Source organism: Natator depressus, chromosome 20 (genome assembly GCF_965152275.1).
Source record: "Natator depressus isolate rNatDep1 chromosome 20, rNatDep2.hap1, whole genome shotgun sequence".
Taxonomy (NCBI): Eukaryota; Metazoa; Chordata; order Testudines; family Cheloniidae; genus Natator; species Natator depressus.
The window spans coordinates 6,742,287-6,764,054 of NC_134253.1; the positions used below are offsets into that span (position 1 = coordinate 6,742,287).

The 21,768-nt window shown below is 58.8% G+C and overlaps 1 protein-coding gene across 1 annotated transcript; it reads right to left on the reverse strand.

Annotated features, from left to right (window-relative positions):
* Positions 1-722: 722 nt before the first annotated feature.
* SYDE1 (synapse defective Rho GTPase homolog 1) lies at positions 723-21,463 on the reverse strand. The gene is made up of 8 exons (XM_074935258.1): positions 21,184-21,463; positions 10,512-11,444; positions 9,286-10,059; positions 8,706-8,929; positions 8,297-8,423; positions 6,499-6,665; positions 4,955-5,186; positions 723-4,622 (listed from the first exon to the last, which is right to left on the reverse strand). The coding sequence occupies exons 1-8, from the start codon at positions 21,269-21,271 to the stop codon at positions 4,183-4,185; spliced, it is 2,985 nt and encodes a 994-aa protein (XP_074791359.1). The 5' UTR covers positions 21,272-21,463; the 3' UTR covers positions 723-4,182.
* Positions 21,464-21,768: the final 305 nt, after the last annotated feature.

Here is a 21,768-nt window from a genome sequence, read left to right on the forward strand (position 1 = left end):
GGGTAGGGAGTGTGGGTGTCTAGGCTGGGGGGGAAGGGGCATGGCTGGGCTGTGCAGAGGAAGGGGTGTGGGTGGCTGGACTGGGAGGCACCCCACAGCTGAGCTCTGGAGGGAGGGGGGTGTGGGTGTCTGCCCTCCCCAGCTGGGGCGGGGAGGGAGAAGAGAAAGAGGAATTGGGTTGTTGTAGGGGTTTCTTTAACTCTCTACCCCTGGAGGAAGTTTGTTGTCTGTATTGTTACAGATATAGTTGCTGACAGGTATTTTGAACTAAATTATCAAAATAGTTGAAATTGATGTGAGTACATTGTGTTATTGTTACAAAATATGCAGAATTTTAAAATATTCTGCACAGAACTTTTAAATTTTTGGTGCAGAATTCCCACAGGCGTAAACATCGCTGGTCCTGCCTGTAGTGACCCCCAGCTCCAGCACCGTGACACTTCCCAGCAGACAGGAGGGAAAAGCTGGTGCCTATAGCCATCCCAGGGAGGGCAATGAAGGGGACAGCCCTTCCTGCCCACAGTAGCCAGGCAGCTGCCCCCAAATGATGCCCCAGCTCCCCAGCCTGACCCTACCCAGCCCTTGCTGCCATGGCCTGAGTGTGGTGGGTTGCAGGCAGCTGGAGCCCTAGCAGAGGCACCCTCTTCCCCTGGTGAATGTGGCCCCAGTCCCTATGCACATGCGCGCGCGCACACACACACACACACACACACAACCCAACGGCAGGTGTAGTCGGTGTCCTTTATTGCTGGTGTAGGCAGTGGGCAGGATGCCCTGGCATGCATACATGGGCACCATGCTGACTCCCAGCCTGGCATGGGCATTTCCTTAACACACATGATAAGCAGCCATCCCCAACTCCCCATGGCTGGGGGTGCCAGGCAACAGGGGCAATGGCTGGACCATGCAGGCCCTGCCCCCTCCATAGACAGGGCACCCCAAGCATAGCTGCTTCTATAACATGGTGGCACTCTGCTGTAACCCTCTTCTTCAGCCCCAGACCCATCTATGGCAGGAGGCACTGCAACCCTCCCTTCACATTCACATGGGTTCCCTTAAGCTAATACTGGGTGAAGGGCCCCCACCCCCAAACTCTGGGCACTTTTCCTCCCTGCCAGAGCAGCTCAGAAGGGAGCTGCTGGGCCTTGTGCTTTGAGAGGGGATGGGGTGAATTTCCATTAGAGCCTGGAGTCGGGGAGAGTGTCATGGTTTTACCCCCTCCCTCCTCAAAAAAAAATTGGCTTTTTTTCCCTATAACTGAATATTTTATAAACACTGGAAAATCCAGCAATGGAGGACAACATCACATACGTTAAATACCCACATGGAGCAGCCAGTCTTCATGAACATGCATACACACACACAAACCACATCCCTACACCACACACACATCCCACCCCCAAAGATATTCACACAAACACCACACTACAGATAAACATACACCCCCCCCATGCACAAACATGTACACACAAACCACCATTCCCAAACATTCACACGCACCACACACAAACGTCCACCCCTACCTCCTCAAATAGACACACAAACCACACCCCTACTCCCTCCCACACACAAATGTACACACACATCCAAACATACACACGAACTACACACATCGTACACCCCACATGCACACACATCCAAACGTACACACACACACATCCTACACTGCACACACCCAAACATGTATACACACCCCCTACACCAAACATACAGAAGCAAGAAATATAAATAAAGCTGGCCTCTCCAGTACCGGGCTCCCTGGAGGGAAGTTGTGCGGGGGGATTGGGTGCATTTCCATGATGCCCTGCAGTGAGCACCCTCAGGCAGCTGTGCCTGGGCACCTGGCACACTGAAATCAGCGCTGCAGGTGCAGGCTCTGCAAGGCACAGCAGCATCAGGTATCCCAGCAATACCCAGGGAAATGCCAGAGCTGGCTTGGGTGCGAGAGGGCAATTGATGCCTTGAGCTTAGCTTGGGGCCAGTCTGCCCATGTGTTGCACTTTCATGGGATCCATATGGGGAAAGGCACATCCAGGGAATCACCTCCCACTCCCCACCAGCCCTGAGTACCCACCCAGCAGGGCCCCAGCTTGGAGCTCTGTCTGCTAGTGTCCAAGGAGGCTGCACTGCATGGAAGCCAGTGGCCTTGGTGCAGCCTCTGCACTAGCCTCCCCTACTCCGTAATGCAGAGGGTGGAGGTGACAGCCAGTGAGCTGGGGCCTCCAGATCACATCCAGGGTTGTGCCTGCTGCTGCTGCTCACATGGGAGGCCTCCCTACCAGGCCTGGCCTGCACAGCAGCCGCAGGGAAAGCTCAGGCTGGAAAGAGCTGGGGGCTTGGCTGCCAACCCCAGGCCCTGGGTTCAGTGCCAACCAGCTCCAGGGTGGGGCAGAGACTGGGAGGAGACTAAAGACGCCCGTGAGAAGCAACCACAAAGAACTCCAGGCCCCAGTCTCTTGCCTCATGCTGGTCTGTCCCCGTGCCACGGGATCCCAGGGCTGCAGCCCATTCTCCCCTCACTGTTCCATCAAGAGCTGCAGCCAAGCAGGATTGGAGGCAGCATCCAGGCTGGGGGAGCCTGGAGTAGAGAGCCTGGAGTATTGTCAGGTTGGGGGAGGATGTAAATGTGGCACCAAGATACTAACTAATGCCATGGCAAGCTGAGCGTGAGGTGCCATGACTGGCACAGCCCCTCCTACTCCTTGGCAGGGTGCAGTGGATCGTGGCTTCTGTGTGAAGCAGCCCCGGAGCAGAGCACACATGATGGAGGTCAGGGACCCTTGTCAATACTCTAACCCTATGCAGGGGGGACGCCTCGCCTGGGATGATGGGAGGCCAGGAACAGGCCTTAGCCCTAGCTCTCTCCTGGCCCAAGGCTGCCCCCACCCAAGTGGTACGCAGGGTGGCACTTAGTAATAAAACACAGACAGCGAGGCCAGTCCCACAGCAGACCAGACTGAGCCCACTGCAGCCAGAGCCCTGGGGCAGCTCTGACACTCATCTTCCTGAGAACCAAGTCAAACTCCCACCTGCAAGGAAGGCTCCACCTGGGATGCTAGAAGGGGCATCAAAACTCACCACCCTTGGGGGCTGGGAGGCTCCCTGCTGACCAGAAATACATGCCACAGGAGGGATAGGTACATGGTGCTCCTGACCCGCCCCCCTGTGCCCTGCCCAGGGCCTGGAGCTGCCTTCCTGACTAGCCTGCAAGAAGCTGCTATTGGCAGAGCTGCCGTGGCCTGGGAAGCCCGCTGCCAGGGTCACGCAAGCAGTGCCTGCAAACTTCAGCTCCAGCCCAGCCAGGGGACAGGCTCAGGCTCAGAGGCTGATTCTTTGGCTTCTGAAATGCAGAGGAAAGGAAGGCGCTGTTCCCCCTGCCCTGTGCGCTCCCTGCACATGGTATTGCCCCAGGGCAGAGAGCCAGGCCAAGGGAATGCCAGGATCCAGGCTCCTCCCAGCCATGCCCTGTAGCCAGACAGAGCTACTATGTCATCCACAGAGGACTGAGAGTGACAAACACTGCAGCAGTGAGTGACCCTGAGTGCAGCCCCCCGGCTGGCTCAGCCCCTCATCCATACTGCAGCCCCAGAACCCCAACCTCAGTGGGCTGCCACTCACTGCCCTGGTGTCTCCAAGCCTCCATCCATTCTGTGCAAATCAAAAGGCTGCAAGAGCCAAGTGCTACGCAAATTTGGTCACGCTCCAAATGGCTTTGGCTTAATCTCTGGGTTCCTATTAATACTGGGAGCCTGGGCGCATGCTCCTGGGAGCTCGGCGGCCATGCCCGGGTGTGCACTGTGTTGGTCTCTCCAGAGCTCCAAGCCCAGAGGGCAGAGTGTGCTGGAGCCCACGAGCGAGCACGAGAACACCTCCTGTACGCTGTACCTGCTGCTCAGGGCCCCTGCTCCTCGGCAGGTTGCTGGATTAAGGCTGACGGCATGAGTCATCGCCTGCTACAGGGCTGGGCCAGGCTCCTGAGTGTGGAGCCCAAATTTCTTTAGCTGAAGCCCCACCATCTGGTGCCTGGCACCTCCCCTGCTGGTGTCAAGGCCCCAGGCTGTGCCCAGCTCCCACCATCTGGCTCATGTTTTGGTGACACTGGAGCCCGGCAGGGGATGTTAACGGTCCCAGGGAGCGTAGGGGCCGGGGGAGCCAGGCACGGTGGTGGAGCAGCCAGGCCACTCACAGGCACACGTTGATCTGCTTGGAGAGCTCTCGCTCTAGGTCCAGGATGAGGGCATCAAAGTCCTTCAGGTTCAGGCGGGGGCTGAAGGGCGCCTCGGGGTCGTCGACCAGGGCAAAGTCCCCCACGAAGACTGTCTGGCTGGGGCCACCCAGCCCCTCCCGCAGGTCCAGCACCTCATTCTCGCTGTCGCTGCCAGCCACCTCGGCGTCGTTGACCTCGTGCCCCAGCCCGGCCACCAGCCCGTACTCCTGGCTGCACACGCTCCACTCCCCAGCGTAGCGGTTGGTGGGGGGGCTCTCCAGGCCCCGGGGCCGGTGACGAGCCACCACCTCGCTCTCCATCAGATCCAGCCGCAGAGCAGGGTGGCGCCTCTGCCGCAGGCAGCTGGGCTGGGCCCTTTCCCGGCCCCCCGCGCCGGGCCCTGTCCTGTCGGGGGCTGGGGAGACAGATCCCAGTTACCGCAGTGCTCTCCTCCCACAGCCAGACCGGCCAATCAGAGGCTGCGATCCCACGGGGAGGAGCCCGGCAGCGCTCTCCCCACACCCCGGAGCAGGCCCCCAGCTGCTCTCTCCCCACACCCCGCAGCAAGCCCCCCGCAGCACGCTCTCCCCACACCCTGCAGGAGACCCCCAGCTGCGCTCTCCTCACACCCTGCAGCAGGAATCCGGCGGCGTTCTCCCCACACCCCGCAGGAGACCCCGGCTGCGCTCTCCCCACACCCTGCAGCAGTCCTGCGGCCACACAGTCCCTCCCCTCAGCTGCACTTACCAGGCCAGGCCTGCAGCAGGTAGTGCAGCACCTCAATGTGCCTCTTGAAGTCGACGGCACTGGCGATCTCCTCGCAGTGGGCGTAGCTGCGGGCCCTCTGGCGCCAGGGCTCCTGATTCTGGTTGAGCAGCACTGGCCCGAAGCACACGGCAATGTTCTGGGAGTTCATGCGGTTAAAGTCGTGGAAGGAGGCCACCAAGCTGAGATGGTCCAGCAGCACGGTCAGCGTAGCCTGGGGAGAGGGGAGCGTCAGTCCAGGGCCTGGCCCTGCCCCACCCACCCAGTTCTGTGGGCTCAGGATCATCCCAGAAATCCCAGGTTTTTGTACCTCAGCGGTCACAGCCTTAGTCTGTGCCCAGGTGCCAGGCTCCTTGGAGGGAAAGCACCTGACTTGGAGAAGCTGGGGGAAGGAGGGACGGCCCGACACTGAAGCCGAGGTGGCTGGAAGCTAAAGCCAGACAAATTCAGACTAGAAATCAGACACAAGTGTTTCCCAGGGAGGGGGATGAACCTCTGGCACAAACTCCGGGAGAAGTGGTGGATTCTCCATCTCTTGATGGCTCCAAAGCCAGGCTGGGGCCAGGCTGGGAGATGCTTTAAACACAAGTTACTGGGCTCAGTAACTTGGCCTCCGTGGCCTCCAACACACAACATGGGGGTAACTGGGTGACATGTAAGGGCCAGTGCTGCCCAGGATGTCAGACTGGGTGATCTAATGGTCCTTCCTGGCTGTAAAATCTGCGAATCTTGCTATTTTCTCTGATCTCACTGCGGTGAAATCCCTTGACCCCAAGGGGCAGCCAACCTGGAAAGCTGCCCAGGATCTTAGGTCCCTGCAGTGAGCAGCACTGGCTACATGCCTGGGGCTGTGCCAGGGGAGTACCCAGCCCCCATGTATCCAGCGCTGTCACAGACATGTGCAGCCCATGTGCGCAGCAGGGGCAGCACTGGCTCCGTGCCGGTGGCAGCGCCAGGTGTGCCCAGCCCCCATGTGTGTGGCAGGGGCAGCGCTGGCTCCGTGCCGGTGGCAGTGCCAGGTGTGCCCCGCCCATATGTGCACAGCAGGGGCAGCACTGGCTGTGTGTCCAGGATGGTGCCAGGGGAGTGCTCGGCCCCCGTGTTTGCGGCGGGGACAATGCAGGCTCCATGCCAGGGTTGTGCCATGCACATACCTGGCCCACACATGCAGCAGGAGCAGCACTGTCAATCACTGTCACAGGCATGCCCAGCCCCGATGTGTGTGGTAGGCGCAGCCCTGGCTCCGTGTCTAGAGCTGTACTCCCACACGTGCAGCAGGACAGTGCTGACTCCACGCCTGGGGCTGTGCCATGCACATGCCCAGCCACCATGTGTGTGGCAGGGGCAGAGCTGACCACAGCCTCCCATCGAGGAGATGGGGATGTGCCAGTCTATGGTGACATTGTTGCAGCAGCACCAACCAGCCCCGTGGGACAGCTCCAAGGGCACTGTGGCTTGGCTCCACAGCCAGGTCTCCTTTCCTACCTGCCCACACTCCCCTGCTCCGCCCACTGGCAGGCACTCACCTTCTCAATCTCTGGCAGGCAGTCCAGCAGAGCGACCGTCTCCTCCGCATTCTGCCTGCTGAGCATGTCTTGGGGCGGGCGCTGGGCCATGGCCTCCAACACCACCTCATAAAGGGTCTTGGTGATGAGGGGCGTGGGCAGCTCCCGCAGATAGTCCTTCAGGATCCCTGCAGGAAAAGGCCAAATTCCTGTCAGCTCCTTGGCAGGCTCCTCTCCCAAACTGGTCTCTGCTGGGTCCCATGGCGGGGAGGGCACAGGACTCATGGCACTGAGCAGCCTATAGAAACTACAGGGAGTGCACAGAAAGCCCCGACTTCTGGGTTCTATCTCTGGGAGGCGAGTGGGGTCTAGTGGCTAGAGCAGAGGGACTAGGAGTCAGGACTCCTGGTTCTACCCCTAGCTCTAGAAGGGGAGTGGGGTCTAGTGGGTTCAGAGAGCCTAAGACCAGAAGAGACCATTATGATCATCTAGTCGAACCTCCTGTATAACAGGCCAGAGAACTTCCCAAAATAATTCTAAGAGCAGAGCTTTTAGAAAACCATCCAATCTGATTTAAAAAATCAGTGATGGAGAATCCACCAAGACCCTTTTTCAAATGATTAATTACTCTCACCATTAAAATATATGCCTTATTTCCAGTCTGAATTAGTCTGCTTCAACTCCCAGCCATTGGATGGGTGTTACAGTTTTCTCTGCTATATTGAAGATCCCCTTATTAAATATTTCTTTCAAATGTAGGTATTTATAGACTGTGTAAGTCACCCTTTAACCTTCTCTTTGTTAAGCTAAATAAACTGAGCTCCTAAAGTCTATCTCTGTAAGACATATTTTCTAATCCTTCAGTCATTCTCATGGCTCTTCTCTGACCCCTCTCCAATTAATCAACATCCTTCTTGAATTGTGGGCCCCAGAACTGGACACAAGATTCCAGCAGGGTCGCACCAGTGCTGAATATGGAGGTAAAATAACCTCTCTACTCCGGCTCAAGATTCCCCTCTTTATGCATCCAAGGACTCTTTTGGCCACTGTTCAGCTGATTATCCACCAAGACAACTACCAGATCTTTTTTCAGAGTCCCTGCTTCCCAGGATAGCATCCTTCCATCCTGTGAGTGTGGCCTACAGTCCTTGTTCCTGATGTACACATTTACATTTAGCTAAATTAATACATACATTGTTTGCTTGTGCTGTTTACCAAGCGATCCAGATCACTCTGTATCAATGACCTGCCCTCTTCAGTATTTGCCACTCCCCCAACTTTTGTGTCATCTGCAAACTTTATTAGTGATGATTTTATGTTTTCTTTCACCAGGCCATTAATGAAAACATTAAATATCATAGAGCCAAGAACAAGTCCCTGTGGGACACCACTGGAACCACACCTGCTGGATGACAATTCCCCCTTTACAATTACATTTTGAAACTTATCTATCAGTGAGCCACTTTTTAATCCATTTAATGTGTGCTGTTATATTTATACTGTTCTAGCTTTTTAATCAAAATGTCAGGGGGTACCAAGTCAAATGCCTTGCAGAACTCTAAGTATATGACATGTACACTATTACCTTTATCAGCCAAACTTGTATCCTCATCACAAAAAGGTATCAAGTTAGTTGGACCGGATTAGAGTGGGGGGTCAGGAGACAGGACTCCTGGGTGCTTTACCTTACTCTGGGAGATGAATGGGATCTAGTGGGTTGCGGTGATTCTCCTACTGACTTGCCTGAGCACGTGTGTCGGGGGGCAATCCAGGAGCTGTGCTGGTGCTGCATGGGGGTGAGGAGTGGCTGGGCACTGACCTGTGATGACGTTGATGTCTGGGTACAGCTGTTCAGAGAGCGTCACGGCTGCACTGTCCCTCTCGAAGGCATCACGCAGCTCCTTCTTCACAGCCGCCGAGCCACACAGCCGGTAAAGCCCTACAATCTGGGCACAGGAGGTGCTGTCAGTGGGAGAGCCCATTCCCCCCCGCCCCCCGCACTTGTCCCCGGACCCAAGGGGCAGCATGGGGAGGGGACAGGGACACAAAGAGGGAAGACAGCACGGAGCCCATGGCCTGCTGGGATCCGGCCTGCTCAGGAGCCGCGCTCACCGGCTCCTCGCCATGTACCTGCTGTGCCTGTGTTAGCTGCGTGGCATGGGGCTGGAGTGCCAGGTGTCCTGCAGAGCCCACTCCCCCAGTATCGCCCCCCCCCCCCCGCCACTCACCTTCAGTCCCCGCTTCTCAATCTGGGAGACGCATTTCTGGATCAGCAGCGGCACCTTGGTGGCAGTGTTCTCCCTTTCCACCAAGTGACGCAGCTCCACGCCAAAGACCCGTGGCTCCCGGTCACTGGGGCTGCTGGGCATGTCCCACTGCTCCACCAATGTCAGCTTGCAGTAGAGCAGCCCGCGTGGCTCCAGCCGCACTGCCAGCTGCTGGGCCCTGCACCCTGAAGAGCAGAGGGCACCGGCATGTGTCAGACTGGAGCAAGATGTGGACGGTCAGCAAGGGCCAGCTGGGAAACCACAGCATCTGCCCCCCCTTAGTTCTGCCCTGTGCCCCCCCCCCACAGCTCTGTCCATCTGAGCACCATTGGACCCTGCTTTCTGCCCATTTCTATGGGTCCCCCAGAGTCCTGCCCAGCTAAACCCCATGGGGCACTGATCCCTGCCCATCTGGATGTGCCCCCCAGAGCCCTCTACATCTGAGCCCCATTGGACACTGCCCCCTGCCTGGGTGTCACTGCCCCCTCTCAGGCCCTCTCCCCATCACCAGGGCCCCCGTCTCACTGGCTGCTCCCGTTACCTCTGAAGACGTGGGGCAAGACAATGGTGCCATGGCAGCACACACGGTTCCGGCAGGTAGCCAGGTCCCAGGAGAAGACAATGACCTTGAGGTGTCGGGTGCCCTCCAGTTCCAAGTTGAAGGTGTGGTTGAGGCTGAGGAAGGCGGCTGTCCAGGGCAGCAGGGCCGTGCGTGCCTTGGGGGCTGCATCCACCTGCAGGACGCAGAACACCTCCCTGGACTCAGCCTTTGGGGGCTTAAGGTCCCCCACACCGTATAGGTGGACACTGACTAGGCCCGAGATGGGCTGCACACAGCGCGGCTGTTCCAAGGAGCTGTAGGGCTGGAAGGCATCCACGTCCAGCCTGGCCCCAGGCTCATGCCCCTCTGGCCCGGGACAGGCACGCTTGTCCGCCTTGGCCAGCAGCTCAGGGGAGTCACCATCACTCAGGTAGCCGCCCTTGCTGGCTGCCTTGGCACGGTGCGGGCCCTGTTGGGATGCCACACTGCTGTCCAGGTGGTAGCGGCTGATTACATTCCCCGGCTCCTTGCGGGCATCCCTGGGTGAGGTGCTGCCACTGCCCTCAGGCTCCTGCCCCCGGGACTGGGCACTACGCAGGCTCAGCTTCCTCCTCAGCTCCGGCAGCTTCTTCATCTTCAGGGACAGGCGGCGCACGGTGCCCGGGGACTTCACTCTGCCCAGGGAGCGCCCCTTCTTGGAGACGCTGGGGCTCAGCGGGGGGGATGGGCCAGCCAACCCCACAGCCGCGCTCAAACATGAAATCGGCAACTTCCCTGGGGGGAGAGACCTGATGAGACGGGCACCTCAGCCACAGTGGACACTGGCATGCATGGGGAAAGGGAGCCCCTTAATCTGGGGCATGGAAGGGAAGGGCCATTACAGGGAGGAGGGCCTGTGGGACCCAGAGCAGCCAAAACTGACTTGCTGGGGATGGAGAGAGTGGCTGATCCCACACAGGGAACCAGGCTGCAGTGGGCATGCGGACGCAGGGACAGGGACCTGGGGAGGGGCTCTATGGAAAGAGGGGGACCCCACGGGATCAGGTGTCCCATGGGATTAGGGAACCAGCTGGGGGGCGGGGGGGGGGCATGAGAGGGGAGGGGCTCATGAGATCAGGGTGGGGCTGCCACCAGAAGATGGTGGGGCCACGTGGAAGCAGCTCTGTCTCATGTTTCTGCCATGCTGTTCAACCCAGAACACACCCTGTTAGCACCACACCCCTCACCATAGGCCAATGTCCGGCCGGCACCCATCTCCTCGCCTCGGCCCACTGGCCCAGCTGGGGTAGGTGCATTCTGTGAGCTGGGGCTCTCCACTTGCCTGGCGATGCTCCTGGGGGGCCCTTCATCACCTGGCTCTGCCCTGCTGGGCCTGCCCTTGTCCCTGTCAGATTCCCGGCTCCCTGTGCCACTGCCCCACTTCCTCCAGGAGCTGCCAGGCTCGGTGCCTTGCCTGACACCTACAACGTCCTCATCTTCAGGGATGGGGTTGTACCAGATCTCCCCTTCGCTGCCCGCGGCGCCCACCTCCTTCAACTCTGTGCTGGTGCTGGGGGCCAACTCCTCCGGGCCCTGGGCCTTGCCAGAGGAGAGGATCCAGTGGCGGCTGCTCCTCTCCAGGTTCTGCAAGTAGGCGCCGTGACTGGCACACCTCACAGCACTGCCAGAGGCGCAGAGCTCCACATAACTGCACATCGACTCAGCCTCCTCATCACCAGGGGCCAGGCTGGGCTGAGGGGCTGGGGTCGCCAGGGCCAGGCTGGGCAGAGGGGTGGGGGGCACTGGGGCTGGGGGGCTCTCCACAAGCCATGCCTCATCCTCAATGGCTGGCCCCCCTGTGTGGGTGGGTGAGAACAGCTCCTGGGGCCGCAGAGGGCACTGGGGGTCCCCATCAGTCTCTCGCCCACAGGCAACTGGCCCTACGCCTTCACCCTCATCCTGCAGCTCTGCGGAGGCCGTGGGGCTGGCAGGCACCTTCCTGCTGTAAGAGCTACATGGCACATCCCGGATGCCACATGAGAACCTGGCCCAGCTCTGCTTCCTGGACACGGTGATGGCTGCCCCTCTCCGACAGCTCCCATCGTGGTCATGAGACGCTGGCTCTGGCCCAAGGACTGGCTCCAGCTCCATGGGAGAGTCCAGCATCCTTGAGGGGCGCTCTGTGGGGAACAGGAAATGTGAGCTGAGGGTTAATATCAGAACATGCCCAGTGCACACACACGCCATACCTAGTGCACACCTAGTGCATACATCAAGTGCCCACCCAGCATATACACACACACACACACCATACCCAGTGCACACACAGCCAATATGTACCCAACATATACACGCACCATAGCCAGCACACACCCACTGGTGCACACCTAGTAAACCACACCACAAACCTCTTAATGCCAACGGACAAGGGGGTGCAGAGCGGTCACTGGACTCTCCTGATTCTGGTGTATACATTCTGGTTCACCAAAGCATATTGTGGGAGGTCTCAAATAAAAGCTGGTGTCACACTGGTCAGTAATATCGTTGTGAAATGTACCTACAGATACTATGTAAAGAGTTATGTAGACATACTGAAAATATACTCAAGACTGTGTCTAGAGACTTGGCACCAGCAAAGGAGAAGAACAGGTTTCTCTCCAACAAGAAATGTTTCTCTATCTGGAAGGTTGCACATAAATTAAGTATTGTATGCTTCACAGTGGGTGCCTTATCACCAGTCTGGACTGAAAGCAAATGAAGGATTGTAAGAATTTCAAAAGAAACTAAATAGGAAGAACAAAGCAGCTGGGGGGTAAGAGACACCTTATCGGCAGGTAGACATCAAAGGGTTGAGCCACTGTGTTTTGGAGGCAAAGATACCCAGGCACCCTTCACTGAGGAAGAAAAAGGACAACACTTTTGTTTCATGGAAAAGGGATAGGAGTGTGGTTGAGGCTGGTATGGGCTGGTGAGGGGGTATGGCCATGCAGGCTGATGCTTGTGTGGGTTGTGTGGGATGGGAACATGGCAATGCGTTGTTGGGACTGGTGTGGGTTGTATGGGAACAAGCATGGGGCATGGCCTATGGGACCGGAGTGTGGCCACGCGGGCTGAGGCTGCTATGGGCTGTAGGGGAGGAGGTGTGGCCCGTGGGATAGGGGCTCGGGCTGGCGCAGGCGGTATGAGAGAGGGCATGACCCATGGGATAGGGTTGTGGCCATGCATTGCTGCGGGAGACAGTGTCTAAATTAGCTGTTACCACTTAAGAAAGAAATCTTGGAGTCATCATGGATAGTCCTCCGAAAACATCTGCCCAAAGTGCAGCAGCAGTCAAAAAAGCGAACAGAGTATTTTGAACCATTAGGAAAGGGATAGATAATAAGACAGTAAATATCATAATGCCATTGGATAAATCCATTGTACGCCCACACCTTGTCACCACATCCCAAAAACATATATTAGAATTGGAAAAGGTACAGAGAAGGACAACAAATGACACAAATTTGGGGGAGTGGTAAGTAATGAAAAGGTCACTGATTCAGATCACTTGGTAAATTGGGCACAAGCAAACAAAATCTCTCTGGGAATTGTTTTGGGGAAGTCCTCTGGCCTGTGTCATACAGGAGGTGAGGCTAGATGATCACATTGGTCCCTTCTAGCCTTAGAATCTATGAAAAAACAAAATGATGAGGGGGATGGAACAGCTTCCAGACAAGGAGAGATTAAGAAGACTTGGACTGTTCAGCTTAGAAAAGAGACGACTAAGGGGGGATGTGATAGAGGTCTATAAAATCATGACTGGTGTGGAGAAAGTGAGTAAAGAAATATTATTGACCCCTTCACATAAGAGAAGAACCAGGGGTCATCCAATGAAATTAATAGGCAGCAGGATTAAGGCTAACATAAGGCAGTACTTCATACCATGCACAGTCAATGTGTGGAACTCATTGCTATGGGTGTTGTGAAGGCCAAAAGTATAACTGGGTTCAAAAAAGAATGAGATAAATTCATGGAGGATACATCTATCAATGGCTATTAGCCAAGATGGGCGGGGATGCAACCCCTTGTCCTGTGTCCCTAACCTTCTGTTTGCCAGAAGCTGGGACTGGATGACAGGAATGGATCATTCGATAGTTGCCCTGTTCTGTTCATTTTCCTCTGAAGCATCTGGCACCAACCGCTCAGACCGGACACTGAGCTGGATGGACCATTGGTCTGACCCAACATGGACGTTTTTATATTATGGGGGAGGCAGCTCTGGACACTCCCTGCTCAGGATATGCATTGCTGAGGGGAGGGATGGGCTGTCTGCGACCTCTACTCGAGGGGGGCTGTTTCCTGCAGGGGCCTGAGCCCAACCCTTGCACAGTGGAGTCCTCCCCCAAGTCCTTCACCACAGCCTCAGCACTGGCCCTCAGCCTCCTGGGCCTGGCTGCCCCAGCATGTGCAGCAGGGCTGACAGAGGCGTCATTGTGGGAGCGCTGGCTGGGCAGGCGGGGAGCTCCCAGCACACACAGCTGCTCACAGCCCCTGCCAAGTTGGATTTCCTGTTGTTTACTGCCTGGCTGTCAGGGCAGCGCTCCCTCCTCCCAGCCTGGCCTAGCCTGGCCCCGCAGCGTGGGGACACAGGGCCCTTTGCAGAACGGGGCCCACCCGCTATGTACAGCCCCCGCCTCCCACAGCCTCCTCCTGGGAATGAGCCCATAGACCAGCATCACATGGGCACACCAAACCTGGGACTGCAGAGAAGTGGAGACCTCCACTCGTTTCCCTCCCTACAAATGCACATACCCTGCTCCTCTCCCCTGCACACTCCATTGCCCCATACCTCCTTCCCACTCCTCACTCCCTCCCACACACATTGCCCCCCCAACCCCCTGCTCCCCACACACACACCCTGCTCCCTCCACATGCACCCCACTCCCCCTCACATGCACCCCACTCCCGCCTCACACACACATCCTCCCCGCTCCCCCCCACACGCACCCTGCTCCCCCCACACATGCACCCTACTCCCCATCTACACGCCACCCTGCTCCTCCCACACACGCACCCCTCTCTCCACTCACAGACACCCTGCTCCCCACTCACAGTCACCCTGCTCCTTCCACACACGCACCCCTCTCTCCACTCAGAGACACCCTGCTCCTCACTTCCCCCCACACATTCCCTACTCTACCCCACACTCCCTACTCCCCATTTCCAACACACACACACCCTGTTGCTTGCTGGCCTCACACTGTGGCTCCTCCACACGCCCCCACACTGACCCCGTTCCCCTACACACACACACCCAGCTCCTTGCTCCCCACCCACACCCTGCTCCCCCTACACATGCCAACGCTCCCCACTTCCCTGACACACAGACCCCACTGCCCCCTCACATCTTCCCCACTCCTCACTCCCCCATGCAGACACCCTTATCATAGAATATCAGGGTTGGAAGGGACCTCAGGAGATCATCTAGTCCAACCCCCTGCTCAAAGCAGGACCAATCCCCAATTTTTTCCCCAGATCCCTAAAAGGCCCCCTCAAGGATTGAGCTCACAACCCTGGGTTTAGCAGGCCAATGCTCAAACCACTGAGCTATCCTCCCCCCCTTGTTACTCTCCCCAACACACACCTCATTGCTCCCTTACACCGTGTCTGCTGCTCGCTCACCACCACACCCCACTCCCCCCACAGACCACTGCCTCTCACATCTTCTCCGCTCCTTCCTCCCCCGCCCCACTCCTTGCTACCCTCCCCTCCCACACACATGTGCACCACATTACTGTCCCCCCCCCATCCTCCCTGCTCCTCACACACATGCACACCTGCCTCCCCCTCCCACACACACATGTGCACCCCACTCCCGACACCCACACACCCCCATTCCTTGGCACACCTGCTGGAGCTGGGCGAGATCTCTACCCACAGATGCTGGGGAGCTGAGGGGCAGGATGAAGCTGGTTGAATCACAAGGGACCAGAGTGGGGGGAGTGGAGAACAAGAAGGAGCCAAGGGTGGGTTTACAGGGGGGCAGTGGAGGCTGGCCAATTGCTGTGGCAGGAGGATGGCTTAACGGCCATTGGCTGGAGGGGTTGATGTGGGTGTCAAAATCTGACCCAGAATCCCCCCATTTGAGAGGTGGGAGATTTCCCCAGACTCCTAGGGCCCAGGACCCTACAAAAAGGACAGTATGTGGGCCACACCCAGCATGGACCCCGCAGAAGGGCGGACCCATGCCAGCCAGGTTCAATCCCCCAGAGCTCCTGGGCAATGGGGCTGCTGGATCTGAGCGGGGGGACAGGTGGGGCGGGGGAGACGGGTTCTGGGGCTGCATGGGGGGAAGGGAGACCAGAGCTGGGTCTGCACAGAGGGGACAGGCGGGCCTGGAGCCACTGCATCTGTATGGGGAGATGGGAAGAGCTGGGGCCACTGGGGTGGGGGGAGGCATGGGGTGATGGGTGGGGATGGAGCCACTGGGACCACACAGGGGACGGGTGAGGACGGGGGCAGCTGGGTCTGCACGGGGGGATGGGCGGGACTGTGGCCATTGGATCTGAATGGGTGGGGAACAGGTAGGGCTGGGACGACGGGGTTGACGCCACTGGAGGGTATTGTGTAGTGTCAGGGGGACCGGAGCTGGGGCCTCTCATGGGAATGGGAGGGGCTCAGAAGCGGGGCTGGGGCTGCTCAGTGGGGTAGGTAAGGCTGGGACCATTGGGTCAGCGTGGAGTGGGGGGTGGACCAGGAGCAGGGCTACGGTCACTGGAGTAGGGGAAGCGGGTCTGGGACCATGGGGGATGAGTGGGGCTGGGGCAGGGGCTGCGGCGTCTTTGCCGGGGGAGTGGGGCTGGGGCTGCTGGGTCTTTGCAGAGGGAGCAGGGCTGAGGCTGCTGAGAGGCCGGGGGGAGCAGGGCTGGGTCCACTGGGTGGCACCCCAGTGAGTTGACTCCACTAGCCCTGCAGAGGCACAAGGACCAACAGTCAATCAGGGAAAAGAATCATCACCATGTGACTGGGGTGACAGCACAGGAAATAATGCCCCGAATCTCCGCTCACAGGGTTGACCCAGTGACTCGATCCTGAGAACGGCAGGGCCCCAGGATCAGGTTGGGCCAGAGGGCGCTGGCTAAGGGACACTCCCCAATGGCAGGGAGAGTGACCTGCCTTGAGGCAGCTCCTTGCCTCCTGACCTCACTGTGCCAGCGCCCCAAACCTGCCAACAGCAGGACACCCCCAGATCTCCAGAGTCCCAGCCCAGCACCTCATCCCCAAGGCCAGCCAGCCTCTCACATCAGCTCTTCTGAGCAGCCACCCTCCACTACTAACCCAATTCCATCCTTCCAGGTGCAAGAGCCACCTCCTCTGCAGCATTGTACCCTTGCCTACCAGGGCCCAGTCTGACCTTCCCTCCCTGGCCCACGGCCCTTCGTCCGTTCCCTTTGTGGCTGGACATGGTCATTGATTCACCCCAGTGGCCTCTCCCTGCTCTTCTCAAGGCTTGCCCTGCATCCTGCTGCCCTCTCTCCTGAGAGCTAATCTGTAGGACCACAGAGAGGAGTCCGGAGGAGGGGGCGTGCAGTCACTGGTGAGTGCCCCCTCACCTGTGCTGAGAGTGCAGGGACACAGGGACAGGCAAAAGACTGGCCCTTTGCCCCAGCCCCTGTTGCCTCACATGGGCCAGGATCACTGGAGGTGATACCCCGATGCACAACTGCAGGGCTGCCTGTGCACCAGGATGGCATCCAAGGGTACTTGTGGCCAAGCACCAGCTGCAAGGACGGGACACAGCCTCAGCCCATGGGAGGTGGCAGGAGGCCTGGCTTGTGGATGCTGCTAGGTCAGAGATGAGTGCCAGAGTGGAGCCCTGAAGGCCTAGTCCGTGGCTGTTCTGTGCCTCAGAGGTGCTCGTCCTCAGGCCGGGCAAACCATGCCATGGCCACGAGCTCTCCTCCAGGTGAGGGAGCCCCACATACCGCTTTGCAACCCCTCCTCAGCCATGCACTGCTCACGGCCACACAGGGGGCTGGTGGGGACCGTACTGCTCCTGTGAGCTGTGGTGGGTGGAAAGAGCTGAGGACTCCCTGCATCATGCAGGACAGGCAGTCCAGGGAGCATCTTCCTTCTCCCAGTGGCTGCATGCAGAGAGTGAATGGGACCAATGGACAACTGGACCTGGGTGGACTCTGCAGGAGATTTGCAATTTCCCATCACCACCCACAGAAGGCAGCCTGCTAAGGACCAATCAGCCCACATGGATGCATTTCCTTGGCCCCTGGCTGTCAGCATGTCCTTTTCTGCTGAACCACAAGGCTGAATAGCAAGGGCAGGACAATTCCGGGAGCTGATCCGGCAAAGGGAATTGCCAAATCATTCATTGCAGGCTGTTCTCCATCACAAACTCACCAGGAACCTACACCTGCTCTGACTGCAGGAAGCCACTCGTCCTGGACTCCTGTCAGAGGCTTCTTGCTGGGTCACTCTCTCACCCCTTTGCCATGTCCTCACAGTCTTGGTAGGGGCTGGCTCTGGCATGAACAATTCCTGCCTCTGAATATTAAAGAAACTGGATCCTTGTGGGTGGAGGGAAAGAATTCTTTCTAGCATCTCCAGCCTCCTTGGTCACTAAGAACACATCACACTGGCTCTGTGCACACTATGGGTTTTCCCTCTGGAACATACTGCAGGTGCTCCTGGTAGCAGCGACAGCCCGTCATGCAGCATGCACTCTGTCCCACCCAGATCCTCTCAGATCAAGGATGCAAAGTTTCAGTCCATCTGTCAGGTGCCGGGGCAATCCCCTGGGGCAGCCTCAGCCACAGAGCTACCAAACGGGGAGTGGACGGGATGGAGTTTTGCCTTTTCCCTACTGAGCCAGACCGGCCCAAACTCACAGGTGGTTGGTTTTGTTGCAGTGACCCAACTGCATGCCCAGGTGTCTGGGGTCAGAACTGGCTCCAGCCGAGCTCGGCTCTGGCTATGGCCCTTGGGGGCCTCAGGTGCTGTTTGTGCTCTGGCGGCACTGGGCGCCATTGCCATGTGACATATCCTGGTCCAGCACAACCCCGTCAGCTACAGCTGCTATGACTAGGGCCCTACCAAATTCACGGCCGTGAAAAACACATCACAGACTGTGAAATCTGGTCTCCCCCATGAAATCTGGTCTTTTGTGCACTTTCACCCTACACTATACAGATTTCACAGGGGAAGACCAGCGTTTCTCAAAATGGGGGTCCTGACTCAAAAGAGGGTTGTGGGGGGGGGGGTCGCAAGGTTATTGTAAGGGGGGTCACGGTATTGCCACCCTTACTCCTATGCTGTCTTCAGAGCAGGGTGGCCGGAGAGCAGCAGCTCCTGGCCAGGCACCCAGCTCTGAAGTCAGCGCCCTGCCAGCAGCGGCACCGAAGGAAGAGTGGCAATCCCATACCACACCACCCTCGCTTCTGTGCGGCTGCCTTCAGACCTGGGTCAGGACCCCTACAGATACAACCCTGCTACATTTCAGATTTAAATATCTGAAATCATATCTATGATTTTTAAAATCCTATGACTGTGAAATGGACCAAAATGGACAGTGAATTTGGTAGGGCCCTAGCTATGACTATCTGATTCCTGTCTGTCAGGCTGATGTGGCTCTGTGGTCTCCTGGCTCCCCCTTCCTCTCTGATAGATCCTCAGGGAACTCTCCTCCTCCCCTTGTGGTGGGGGTCCCTCCCACCTCCATTCTTAGCCCCATCTCTCGGGGGCCTCAGCTGCTTTGACTTTCTTCTCTGCTGGTGACTCACAGATTTGCCTCCCCCAACTGCACTCCCCTCCCAGCCCTCCTGGATCCCTTTGGCAGGGTGCTGCCACGAGCTGAGACTCACTGTGGCCCAAACCCACCTCCTAAACCACCCCCACACTTTCCTCTGTCTGGGGGTGCCGCTCAAGCCCATCATCTAGTCCCTGTCTCTGAGCCGGCCACTCCCCTGACCCATCCATCCGGCCACTGCTTCTTCCTTCGCAGCCTCCCCCAGTCCCTGGCCTGTGCTTCCTGCCTGCACGGCCAGTGCTCCCATCCAGCCCCAATCATCACAACTCTAGCCACAAGGCTGGCACCCCAACCCCACCCCATTCAGAGAGTCTGTGACCAGAAGGGACCAGTGTGATCACCTAGTCTGACTTCCTGTAGAACACAGGCCGGAGACCCACAATAGTTCCTAGAGCAGATCTATCACAAAAACCTCCAATCTGGATTCACAACAAGCTCATCGCCCTACAGCATCCCCAACCCCAGGGCTCAAAGCTTAGTGAGTCTGGCCCCAAAACTACGAGATCGGCTCCAAACTGATGGCAGCATCTCAGCCAGCCAATGCAGGGGTGGAACATTTGCCTCCTGGAGTTGGGTCCATTTGGGGTCATGGTTCCAGCCTTTCTCCCCCACCACCAGGGCCAGAAACTCCCTGTTTTTGTAATGAAAGCTGCCAATTTTCCCAAATCCCAGGACTCCAGGAGCTGAGGCTTTGGGACACTCAGCATAGTACAAGTGTAACCCACACACCTTCTGGGTGTGGTGTTCTGTCCCATCTAGTGGCACCAAGACCACGCAGAGAGAGGTCCCCCATTCAATCCTGCCTGCCGACGACAGGGGTCTGTTGGCGTTACAAGTGGGGGCTCATCCAGGATTCCAGCTGGGAAGCCTCTGAAGTTTGGGATGTGCTTCCTCAGCTAGGGGAAGTATGTAATCCACACACCTCCTGGGTGTGGTGTTCTGTCCCATCCAGTGGCACTGAGACCACTTAGCGAGAGAGATTAATGAGTCTGCTCTACAGCCTTAGCTAACATCCAGTTGGCTTTTAGCTCACACAGTAGAGGTTGATGCACTAAGCTCCAGAGGTCCTGGGTTACACAAGACTTCTGTCACACTGGGAGATTTGGCCTGGCTATTTGCCTCCCCATCCCTCCACTAAGTCCCCTCCTCCACCCATCCGCTCAGCCCCCACCACCCAACCTTTGCTCAGTGCCTCCAGCACTGCTGGGCCATGTCCCCCAGAACCCCCTTGGCACTCACACCCAGACACCCCCCCGCCGCCCCCAACAGCTCCCAGACAAAACCCACTCATCCCCCTCCTCACCCACTCACTCCCCAGGCCACAGCGCACAGAGACCTGCCAGCCCAGACACACACGCTGGGATCCTGACTCCTGATGGGCCACGGTCGGTCCTGGAGTCTGCGCTAAAACAAACCACAAGCAAAGCCTGGCGCAGTGGGGAGGAGGCAGCTCGGACTGCCCCGTGCTGGGGATTGCCGGGCAGCTGGGTGGCGGCGAGCGGCTGGGTCTGAGCCCTCCCCGCTGGGGTGGGAAGGGTCTGGGTTTGCCCAGGGAAGCCGGAGTCCCCGGGCAGTCTAGTCCTCTTGCCCCGGCGGGCGGCTGTGGGGGCGCTGGTTGGCTCCTGCCCCCTCCCCCCGCATTCTTTCCTTCCCTCCTTCTGCCTTTTTAGGAGCGAGGCGACTGGTGGGGCTCGAGCGCCGCCCCCCTGCCCCTCCGATCCCAGCTCCCCTGGCGCCCCCAATGGCGGGGGGGGCCCTGCAGCCCCAGCTCCGGGCGGCCCGATGAGGACGGGACGGGGCGCGCGGAGGGCGCTAGCCCCCCTCGGAGCCCCGCTGGCTCAGCCCCTTCTCGGCGGGGCGCTCCGCTCCCCCCGAGCATCCTCGGGCCGGGCCCTTCTGCGCGGAGAGCCAAGTCCCCGGCTGCAGCGGCGCCCCAACCCGCCCTGCCCGCGAGCCCCTCCTCGCCCCGGGGCGCCTGCAGCCCGGACCCGCGGCGGGTAGCCCCGGCAGCGACACCGGACCAGCCGCCCCGCGCTCCTCAGCCCCAGGACGGTGCCACTCGGGCGCTTCCCCGGCGCTCTGAGCCGCGCATCCCTGCCCCGCCCGCGCCCCGAGCGTACCTCGCTCCTTCGCATCCGACTTCTTCCCGGGAAGCTTCTCTTTGCCCCGCAGCCTGGAGAACGTCCTCCGCAGCAGGAGCTCGGCCATGGCCCGGCCGGGGCGCACAAGACCGGGGACTGGGGGCTCCTCACGCTGCCAGGCTGCCCCCGCTGCCCAGGGGTCGCCCGCCGACGTCCGCCCGCTGCTGCCCCGCCATCCCGCGGCTCGGCCTCGGGCAGGAAGCCACAGGAAACGAATTCCAGGAATGCTTTCCCCAAACTCGGCCGGGCTCGGCCCCCAGCCGGAGCCAGAGCAGGAGCTGCTGGGAGCTGTAGTTTCCTGGCCCCGGAGCTCGCGCGAGCTCGCCACTTGGCTTCGTTCCCCGGGGTCCGAGCTGGGAAGAGCCCGCCAGAGTGATGCGTCCGCCCCCGGCCGAGCAACGGGCCATTCCCGAGGCAAAACACCACACGAGGATGGGGAGGGGGGCAGCGAGCGCCAGGCTACTGCCCTTCCGTGGGAGTGGGGGCTCTAGACTATGGGGTGGGGGCTCTGGAGGGTGCGGGCTTTGGGGAGCGCTGGGGGTGGAGCTCTGGAATACATGTGGG